Genomic DNA, 10,929 nt, shown 5'->3' with positions numbered 1-10,929 from the left:
GCCCTGCGCGGGCTGTGAGCACCTGCAGCAGAAAGCACTGGCCATGGGGCAGGCAAGGGTCCACTTTTCCTTGTGCTCAGCACCAGCTTCCTCCCTGCGGGTGAGCAGGGGGTTGGAGCTGTGCACTACCCCCTGCCTGTACTGCAGGGCTGGGGGGGCACTGGGTGTAAGTAGGTGGGGAGCCAGTGGGAGCACAGGGCCTGCACCAGTGTACCAGGGCCCAGAGCAGGGTGGCAGGAGCACAGGGGTCCCAGCTGGCAGGGGATCTGTGGAGCCGGGCCAGCTCCCCCCTTCCCTGCTGGTGCAGCCCAACCTGGTTCCAGAGACCCCTGCCGGCCTGCGCCTTGCTCTGGGCCCCACTGGTGCTGGCCCTGGGACATTGGTCCCAAGATGGTGACCAGGGGGTGGGGCACCTGTCAAAGGGTGGGGCTACCCATGTGGCCCTCAGCAGCCTGCCAAAACTGGGTAAGCGGCCCTCCGCCAATAATAATTGCCTGCCCCGGTGTAGATAGTTGCATTAGTTTTCAGTTGCATCTTCCTTATGTGTTTATTTGGGCATGGCAGGACCCTCAACATCTCATGGGAGTGGGGCCTCTGGCTGTTCAACAGGTGGTGCAGAGGGAGGGATCAGTGAGAGATGTACCTATGCCACTCTAGCTGGCTGGAACTGAAATGGGGAACTGTTTTTCCTCTAATTGGGATCTAGCCAAGGTTGAAAGTGGATGGAAATCGCAACAAGCAGTTAGTTGTTAGGTTGTTGACAAGAAACCAGCAGGGTCTCTGCTTGAATAAGCCCACAGGGTTGTTATGCTTCTTACCCTGTCAATTAAATTTTTGGCAGGCCTGAAAGGGACTCTTCCCTGGGTAAAGACCTATGGCTTGGTCCCACCCAGAGGGCAATAAACCAATAATTCCAAGACAATTGGATACAAATTCAATGAAAATATAAGGAATCCAGTCACTATCATCAACAATAACCAGAAATAGGAATCACAAGGTAAAACAATGCATACAATACTAGTGAAGTGGCCACCAAGAATAAAGAGGGTGGGAGTGGGGGAGGCAGGTACAGAGTGCCGCCATCCATCACCCTGCGCCACTGCTGCCACCCCCCCACACACACATACACACATCCCGCTCCATGTCCAGCCCTGTACTTCCAAGGGGTGTGGGAGCATGCATATGGCTGCTTGCACCTCCTGTGGGGGGAGCTTGCCCCACCGTCCCCTTTGCCAGTACCTGCTGCCACTACTGCCTCCAAGGAGCAGGGCTTCACCACCCTACTCTGTACCCTCTGTCCCTGCCATCATGGCAACACTCCACTGTCCCACTGCATCCCTGCCATTTCCTGCTGAGCACTCTGGTTTCAGTAAGCATTGTGATAGGTAGTCTCTGCAGCCAGTCAGAGTGCTCCAAGTACGTTATGGACAGACACACAGACAGATGGAATAAGCCCTTTATATGGATTTCCTAGCGAATTGCCTGTCAAAAATGATGGGGGGACAGGAGTTCGGCCCTGTGCTCCTGTTCTCCCCGCTAATCTGGCCCCACCTCCCTTATGGACAGAGACAGACTAAGGTTTTTATAATATTAGAACAAGTAACAGCCAAACACCACCACTGAGTTTGGGCCCGGAGGCCTGTTCCCCACCCCTAGCCCCTGCAGCTTTGGGTCTGGGACCACCAAGAGGGCCGTTGGGAGCACTAAGGGCTTAGTGTGGAAACTAAGATTGTGGCTAAGGCCAAAGCAGCAGTCAGGGAGGCTTTCTTTGCCTTTCCCCAAATGCGTACTGAGCACCTCAGATTCAAGGGAAGGTGACACTTGACCCTCGTGAAGGATGGTAGGTCAATTGGGCAGGTGTGTTTACATACGGCGGGAGTCGCTCCACAGCACAGCGATACCTTGGAGTTTGGCCCCTCACTCGGACACCCTTTGCCTCGAAACAAGCGCTGTGTCCTCTCTCAGATACGACACTGCTAATTCTCTCTCTAACTCTTGCAATGCAACCCTCAGTCAAGTGCTCACGCTGTCAGGCTCGCCCCTGTTGCACACAAGATCACACTCCCGTGCCACGCACACGGGCCTCACACACCGCCCCATGCACACCCCCTGAGGGACTGAGAACACGGTTTTCATACTGGACTCATCATGCCACCTGTTTCATCCAATCAGTCACCTCAGTCTGTCAATCAATAAATAGTCCATCTCCACTGGGCCACTCGTAAGCGTCCACAACGTGTACTTTATGATCATAGTTTTCCTACCATCTTTTTATATCTATCTAGATAGATAGATAGACAGATACAGATATATAAAGGGCTCAGTCATCTGTCTGTGGGTCCATAATGCTCTTGGAGCACTCTGATTGGCTTACTGAAGCAACCAATCAGAGTGCTGCGCACACAGACACATGGCGTCTCAATCATGACAGGCTGCGCATGCTGATAGCTGGGATGTAGGTCATAGTGGCATCAAGGGCAGAAGTTCAGAGAAACTTCTCACGTCTGGCTATCCTATCGGTGTGACCAGGCCTGGACTCAGCTAACAAGGTCAAGGTCTGTTTACTCTTTAGGATAGATTTACCTCACAAAAATAACAGCAGTCTGGGACCACCAAGTCTCAACAGGGGTCTCACTGAGGGACCCCATGTTTGAAGGGGCAGTTTTAGGCCACAGAAGCTCTTGGTAGAAACAGGACCTGCTCCCCCCACTCCCGATGAGAAGTGGAAGACGGCTTCTTGCCCATTCAGCTCAGCAGGGAAGTAGACAATAATCAAGGCATCTTACTCTCACCTCTCTGTAGTGAGAAACTGGAGAAGGGAACCCATACCAGGTAGAAGTCCAGAGATTCTCCAAAGCCATTAACCTAAAACTGGTATCTTGAATTGTCAAGCCTGCTGAGAAACCCATAGCTCTCATTGCCCCCTATGAGGAGATGTTGAGTGGGCAGTGTGACCTGTTGCTGGTAAAATTCAGCAGAGGAGAAAATTAAAATGTATATTCAGCTACCTGGCAATTGATTGTATTCTCCAGTCTGAAACTAACTTGCAGTTAACAAAGTCACCTAGTGAAATGCCTAAAAGTAGGTTTGGCGGGGAGAAGCTTGTCACCACAGGACTGGGAGCACTTCCCCATCAAAGGAGCCTGGGAAAAAACAAAATAGGCTGGGTGTCACAACGAGATTTCCTTTCTGTATTTGTAAGGGATTAAGTGTCACCTCACTGGGGATTAGCAGGATGCTAATCTAGCTATTGTAGATATGTTGGTAGGGTCAGGGAGGCGCACAGAGTGGACTCTTGCTGGGAGGATGACTGGAGGTAGGCTAATGAGGGGAGCATGGGGGGTGTGGGAGAGGCTGGTTCTGGACTAGAAAAGTGGCAAGAGCAGAGAGACTGCCCTGGTAAAAGGTGAAAACTCTTCCTGCAGTGATCTCAGAGGGAGGAATTCAGTCTCTCGAAGCCTTGGGGGATGGATGAGGGGGAGAGAACAAGCCAGACGTGTGAGCGGAGAATGCCCTATAGAGCTGGAATGTGCAAGCTGAGCTAGGGATTTTTTCTCTTGTGGATGTTGCACAAACAGCCCTGTGTGTAATCCCTTTGGTTCAGCTTGCCTCTGCTGAGGGAAAGCCACTTTGCACCATGGCTTCAGCAGAACAGCCCCCGGTGATCCTCCGGTCCCTTGACCTCTGCAGTCGCGCAATACGCCTGGCCAGGAAAATCCGCTCCGATGTTGTCTGCCTCTTGGATTCCTATGTAAGTCCCTCCTCAAACCCATTTTTCTGCTGCATCTTCCTTAGTCATCAACCCCACCCAAGGACCCATGCCAACTTACTGGCAAAGGGGATGGCTTTCTTAAATCCATCTCCTGCTTGTTACCCTAAGAAGCTGGAGTTTGGGGGAGGGAAGGGGGTGCTTGTTCTAAAGTGACAAGTACTGGATGGAGGAGAATCCAGGCATACTGTGAACAGAAAAAGGAGAGGTATCAGCCAACCAGTTCACCCAAAAAGTGTACTCAAAGGGAGATGGGTGAAGGGCTGTGCAGTGCAGGGTACATATGGAATTCCTGTTGGCAGAGAGGTGGTAGCAATCAAGGCACACTACATGGTGCAGAGAAGTTAGGCTCTTTTCTTGCCTTGTAGAGCTTTTGAGGCTGTTCCCACACAACTCTTGAGCTTTGTACTCAAGAGAATGGGCCCTTTCTTATCATAATCCTTATCACCATCACCACCACCCCTTGGGAATGATAAGGGAGAGGAGGGAAGGTGTCAAAGACCGTGAAACTGAGGATGCCTCCAGCAGGAATCTCTATAGCAGAGGTTCCCAACCACCAGGCTGTGGCCCAGTACTGGGCCATGAAGGGCTGGGTGTTGGGCTGCCAGCAGTCACGTGCAGGGTTAAAGCTGGGCGGTAGGATAGCCCTGGGAGGGAGGCAGCTGGCTCAATACACCCTGTCCCACTCCTGCTGCCATGGTCGTGCCCCGCAAGGTGCCCACGCAGCAGGTATCAGGGCCCATGCAGGACCCCCCCAAACCTGCCCACAGCTGGGAGTGGGGGGATGCAGGCAGGGAAATGCCTGGGGTGGAGGGTGGGGTGGTGGCTCTGCTGCTTGCTATTAGGGAAGGCAACAGAGCCCCTTCTTCCCAGGTAGCCCCAGCTTCATCCCCCCCGGGCCACTGCCTGCTCAGCCTCCTCCCCTGCAGGGTCCCCCCAGTGCCTGTGGCTGTGGTTCCCCAACATGATCCAATCCTCGCAACACGCCCCCCCCCGACCACGTAAAAATTAAATGTAAATATTTAAATTTAAACTTAAATATGTAAATTGAATTTAAATATGTTTGACAGTCCAACATATAAAAAAGGTTGGGAACCACTGTTCTATAGGAGGGAACATGCATCCTCAGGATGATACCATCCAGGCTGGAACTGAAGCAGGGTGTGGGTAGAAGATTCTGCCATAGAAGGGGCTCCTCTGCGGCAGATAATGGGAAGGTTTTGTGCCATCAGGACACAGGACATGGTAGGGGAAACTTTGGGTCTAATATTCAAGGTTTTGGGGAATTGTTTTTTGTTTTTAATGCTTTGCATATTTGAAAGGCTGCCATAAAGAGGAGACAGGTATTGTTCCTGCCACTGAGGGCCATGGGTTTGAAAGACAGCAAATGTTTCTACCTTTCAGAAGAGTAGGAGCAGGGTCCAGCTGCCTAGCACCACGGTGGTGGAATCTCTTCCTTTATGGGGGATTCCTGAAGGGGCTGGAAAGGCCCCTCTGGGATGGATAAGAAAGTGAATCCAGCATCTGTGTAGGGGCTTGGATTAGCTGAGCCTCAAGACCCCTTCCATCTGTGATCCACAGCTTGGAAAGGGTAATGTCATAGCATAGTATAAAAATCAGACTGAAAGAGACCCCTGGAGATCTAATCCAACTCCCTGAATGAGGTAGGATCATTCCTATCCAAACCATCCTATACAAATCCTTGTCTAACTTAACTCAACCCTGTCATGCAGTCTCAAGGCATAGAACTAACCTGTCACAGGTAAAGCAGCGGGACAACAGCAGTCAGTGCCCTGCTGCTGCAAGCATTGTTAAGATATGCTAGAGAGATACAAGGAAAAGGGCCAGGCCCCACTATAGAGTAAAACACACACAGTCTATACCAATATAACCATAGGGTAAAATTCCTTCCTGACCCCAAATATGGTGACCTTGAGTGGAGGGGCAAGAACCTCTAGCAAGGAACCTCCAAGTTTTAGTCCCAGAAGGAGTATTGGAACACCACAGTCAAAATCTTCTGCCTTGGCTGTAGCTAACAACCAATGTTTCTGAGGAAGGAGCAGGGAGAGCATTAACTACAGTCAACCCTATCATGCAATCTTAACGCATAGCACTAGCCTGCCACAGGTAAAGCAGGAGGACAATGGTAGCTATTGGTGTTATATATTATAACTGTGATCTTTATATATATATATAATACATAAAACATACACATATACTCTGTGTGTGTGTGTGTGTGTGTGTGTGTGTAATATAAATGCCATCACACTAGCAACAAGAAGTGGGGGGGGATTCCTTCCCAGCCTCACCAGCAAAGCACAGAAGCATGGGAAATACCCATAGTAGAGCATGGGCATAGCTATAGCTAGATCATCCCTGACCAATGATTATTCAGCCTTGTCTTGAACACCTTCAGTGCTTGAGATTCAACAATTTCTCTAGGCAGTCTATTCCACTGTCTTACTGTTCTAACAGTGAAGAAGATTTTCCTGATATCCAATTTAAATCTACTTTGTTGCAATTTGAAGCCATAGATCCATGTCCTGCTCTCTGTGGCAAGACAGAGGAGGTGTTCACCTTTTTTATTGCACCCCTTCAGATACTCATATTGTTTCTGTGATTCACTAAGACTCCTAGATCCTTCTCAGCAGTGCTGCTATGCAGCCAATTTTCATCCATTTCATATTTATGTTTCTGATTATTCTTCTGAAAGTGCAGCACCTGGCATTTGTCAATGCTGAACTTCCTGTTCAACTTTCCAGTCTGTCAAAATCCTTCTTGAGCTCCAGACCTCCTAACAGTCCTTCTCACAGTCCTCCTCAGCTCCTGACAGTACTTCTCAGTTTTGTGTTATCTTTAAATTTGCTCAAGAACCGTTTTTATGCCAGCATCTAATCATTAATAAACATGTTGAACAGCACTGGGCCCAGAAGCAGACCCTGTGGGACTCCACGTGAAACCTCCTGCCATTCCAGCATGGAGCCATTTATAATTACTCTTTGCTTGTGGCTATTGAGACAGTTGTTAATCCACCTTATAGTAGTTTTGTCTAGCCCACATTTCTCCAATTTTTTTACAAGAAGGTCATGAAGGACTTTGTCAAAAGCCTTGATGAAGTCCAGCTACAGTATATTCACTGTATCCATTCATCCGCCCAAATGGTTAACTTGTCAAAGAAGGAATTCAAGTTTGTACGGCAAGTTTTGTTCTTAGTAAATCCATGCTGGCTGCTCATGGTCAGCCTTTTGTTCTCCAGATATCATAGTACAGGTACCATATGTACTGTATGGGAGGTACCAAGGCAGAAGGAAATAGATGGTTCAAAGAACTGGCTAGCTCCACCTGACACATCATTTTTATAGGAGGGAGCTTTCACTGGGTGCCCAGCTCTAAATCCCTGAGCTAACAACCTGGCAGAAGCACTTCCCCAAATCCAGAGGAAGTGCTGTCTTCAAGTAGGAATTCTCCAGCAGAAACTCTCAGGCAGCTCCTGTAGTGCATGGAGCCCCACACTAGTACTTGCTCTTGTTGCTTAAGGAGAGACATCTGTGACACTAAGGCTGCCAATGCTCCCAAAGGCAATGCCTAATGGCTGCTGTTTTCCTAGCCAGAACCACCCACCTCCTGGACCTGAATGCACCAGCTGCTCTAGCTTTTGATAAGCAGGACTTATTACTGGGCCTGGTATGACCCATGGACAAGCAGGAAATCCTAACTCAACCCAGTAGGGCTATGAGTAATAGGTTTCCCATGCCAGGCTTGACAGCAGTTGCCCTTGCTAAGTTCACACTGAAAGGAGGCAGCTGCCCTGTTTGTACTGGTGGAATCTCAACAAGACATGGCACATGGGCACAAGACAAGCAGCAGTTTCCCTCACTCTTCCTCTAGTTTATTCCTCTTCTCATTTGTGTCTATTGCATAGCCAAGGTCCAGCACAGTAGGTTTATTCTTCAGGTTCTGGTTCTTAACAGCCAGCCCGCCCTTTTGTGGTTCTTTCATATGCAAACTTGCAAGGTGAATGGGACAGTCTTTCTAAACCTTGACCTCTGTCCCTCCCCCCGATCCCCAAACCAGGTTGAACGGCAGGGGCTAGACAAGAACATCAGCCTGGATGGTGTGGACAGCATGCCGACAGCTGCTGTGGAGCACTGGAGTGAGCTGACAGAGGCTGAGCGCCTGGGGAGCAACCTGAAGGCCTATCGTATCTTCCAGGCCCTGCTGGCTGAGGTCTTGGAGGATCAGAGGACTCACCTGACCCCCACAGACACCAACTTCCACGAATCCATCCAGTCTATCATGCTGCAGGTCTCAGCCCTGGCCTCCCAGCTGGAGGAGCTGTTGGTGCTGCTGGAGCACAGTGTGCCAGCCCGGGAGGAGATAGAGGGCACTGCAGACAGCCCAAGCCGCAGCATGTTTGAGAAAAAGCTGAGGGGGCTGAAGGTGCTGCAGGAGCTGGCCCAATGGTCTGTGAGGTCTGTGAAGGATTTGCATCATGTTACCAAGCACAGTCACAGCAGCAGCACAGTCCGTGTGAGTCACCAGTAAACCCAGTCTCAGAATGAGGCTGCCTGCCTCTTCCCTACATGCATGCAGGAAAGTGAAGGGAGTGGTAGGGGAGGGAGTGGCAGTCCACTCCAACCCTCTCCTGGTGGGTTGTCTGTCCAGAGAGGTGTCCCAGTACAGCAAACCAGAGCCAACTTGGGGTGGTGTGGGACAGCTCCCCCACTGCTGGGTCAGATCAAGACCCCCAGACCTAGCAGCCAGCTAGATCATGGCAGGGACCTGCCCCAGGACACCCATAGCTGGCTCTGTGCCTCAGCTCTTCCTTAGGGCTGCACCAGGAGACGCTGCTTAGTACCCACAAGTTAAGACTTGGCAAGACAGAAGGACCAGCAGGGAGAAGGGTTGCCTACACTTCTGAATGTCCCTTCTCTCCTGCTACCTGTTCCCCACCCATTGCCCTGAGGTGAGCTTGGGCAATATCCCTGCCCTCCCCTCCCCTTGGCCTTGACCTTCCCCTCAGTTGAAGGAGACAATTGCTGGATAGGGGCTGAGGGTAGAGATCACAGGGTTAGGCTGTTCCACTTTGGAGCACAGACCTACTCCCAGGGGGTAAGCATGATGGTGCAGTGCTGGAAGGATGTGTTCATGGCAGTGAGAGACCGAGGGTCTTAGGTGGCTCCTGCCTAGGCCGGATCCCATTGCCCTCTGTCCAGCACCCATTTTTCCTTGGTGTCCTGCCACTTGAGCTGTGCCTCCTATGGCTGGTATCACAATGGACTTTAGCAGGTCCCAAAGCAAGGGGTGTGCAGAAATAAGCAAGTCTCTAAGCAGGGACACCTTCAAGCAAGTTCCTGCCACTAGGATGCACTGAACCTGGAGGTGGGAGAGGAGGGTGGCAGGGGCTTGTTTGAGAGGGGCAGTGAAAAGTCTGGAGTGGGATAAGAGGGAAGGAAGACCTGTTAGTGTGGTTATGTGGAAATGCCTTGTCTAGGGATTCCTAGATGCTGCTGGACTCATGGTCTCACCCAAAGGCACCTCAGCTTTCTGCTCTGGTGCCAGGGAGTTAGGTAGCCCATGTGCCATGTACAGAGAAGGCCTGAAATGTGTGTGATTCTCTCCCACACCCCATATCCCATCAAATGTTCCTTTCTTGCTGCTACTGCTGCTGCTTTTCCTGGTTGATTCTCTGAAAAAAAACTGGAAAACAAGTGAGGTTCTGCATTAGAGATTCTATGCAAGTGACCTAATTATGCCAGAAGGAATTGAATTATGTCCAAATTTCTTTTAAGAATGGATTTAAAACTAATGCCCAACAGACACTTTGAAGAAAAGTTCTCCCTGTTCAACTGAGCTCTGAAAGAGATCCAAACGCTAGACTACTCTCTGCCCCAGTCCCTCTGTAAAACCAGACACAATAGACATCAATAAACTTCATATTTCGAAAGTGAAAAAAAAGAAATAAAGCAAAAAAAAAAATTCTGCGTGTCAAAAAATAAACCATTCAGGCCTTCTAGCTATGCATCAATAACAAGCTTTTATTAATTTTTAGTATATAATTAGGATTTTTATGAAGGAGTAGAATATCTGATTTCCTTCTTGCCTTTTCAAGTCACTTTTAAACACAGTTCCTCTAATGCGGCTCTTATACATTTATATGGATAAACTGTTCTAACAGAAGTCATTTTAGCTTTGAAATGTTTTGGATCTGACAAAATTTGTGATTTTTGCTTTTGAAAAACCAGACAGAATTTAATCTCTAACGGTACTAACAGGGATTCTTGGAGTGCCATAAAACTTTGTGTTCTCTAATTTTGCCATCTTGCCCCTGGGTCTGTCAATGTGATCTTGATTTCTCCCATAGGTTAAAGTTAGTGGGGGGGTTTAGCATGAGAAGATACTTTTGGTTTTCCAGGAATGTAGCAGAATGCATTGGGAAGAAAACTGCACTGGAATAAGATGATTACTTTTTCACTCCCCAAAGAAAAGGTTGTAGCAGGGTCAGAGTGTCACTGTAGCTGTGATGATCCAGAAAAATGTGCAAATGTTGAGGGTTCTTTGTGATACCTTTTATTGAACCAACTGTATAGCGGGGAGAGCTTCCAGACAAACTTTTGGGCACCAAGTGCCCTTCCTCAGTTCTCCAGCCCATACAGTTGGTCCAATAGAAGATATCACAAAAAATCCTCCCCTCTCATAGAAAAGTTTCTCATAGAAAATATTTTTGGATAATGAGAATATTTAAAACCTAGCAAGAGTTTAAATGTCCAGAAATGTGGGGATGAGAAGTGGTTTGTGCTGTTTAAGAGAGAATAAAGGAGAATGAGTTTCAAACACGGTGTGCTGGCTTGATTTGGGGAGGCTGGGGAAATAGGGGTGGCCTGTTCCGCTTAACCACTCTAGAGGGCAGCAATAGTCCTGCCTTAGCTACAGGTTTATACTATCCAATGCTATAACAGCCTGTCTGGGCAGCAGCAGGTTGCTCAGCACAGGCTGCAGAAGATGCCTAAACCCTGCGCTACCAGTGGGTCTGCTGCTAGCCTGTTGGTACCCAAGCTGGGGTTCTTCCATGTGGTATGAGTTTATGCAGGTTTGAGTTTGAGGTCCTCTGGCTTGCATGGACAGAAGACAGAGTGAAGACAAAACAGTCAAAATCCTCC

The 10,929-nt window shown here is 49.2% G+C and overlaps 1 protein-coding gene across 1 annotated transcript; it reads left to right on the top strand.

The window, feature by feature from the left end:
- Positions 1–3,637: 3,637 nt before the first annotated feature.
- On the top strand, positions 3,638–8,690 carry CNTF (ciliary neurotrophic factor). Its single transcript, XM_090034815.1, has 2 exons — positions 3,638–3,751; positions 7,844–8,690. The coding sequence occupies exons 1-2, from the start codon at positions 3,638–3,640 to the stop codon at positions 8,312–8,314; spliced, it is 585 nt and encodes a 194-aa protein (XP_089890941.1). The 3' UTR covers positions 8,315–8,690.
- Positions 8,691–10,929: the final 2,239 nt, after the last annotated feature.

The sequence above is a fragment of the Crocodylus siamensis genome, chromosome 2, assembly GCF_052110815.1.
Source record: "Crocodylus siamensis isolate JL-2025a chromosome 2, ASM5211081v1, whole genome shotgun sequence".
Classification (NCBI taxonomy): domain Eukaryota; kingdom Metazoa; phylum Chordata; order Crocodylia; family Crocodylidae; genus Crocodylus; species Crocodylus siamensis.
This window is presented reverse-complemented; position numbering and strand designations above follow the sequence as displayed.

Coding starts and splice junctions, on each gene's coding strand:
- CNTF (XM_090034815.1), top strand. CDS start 3,638: ATGGCTTCAGCAGAACAGCCCCCGGTGATCCTCCGGTCCCTTGACCTC. Junction 3,752..7,843: donor TCTGCCTCTTGGATTCCTAT/GTAAGTCCCTCC, acceptor TCCCCAAACCAG/GTTGAACGGCAGGGGCTAGA.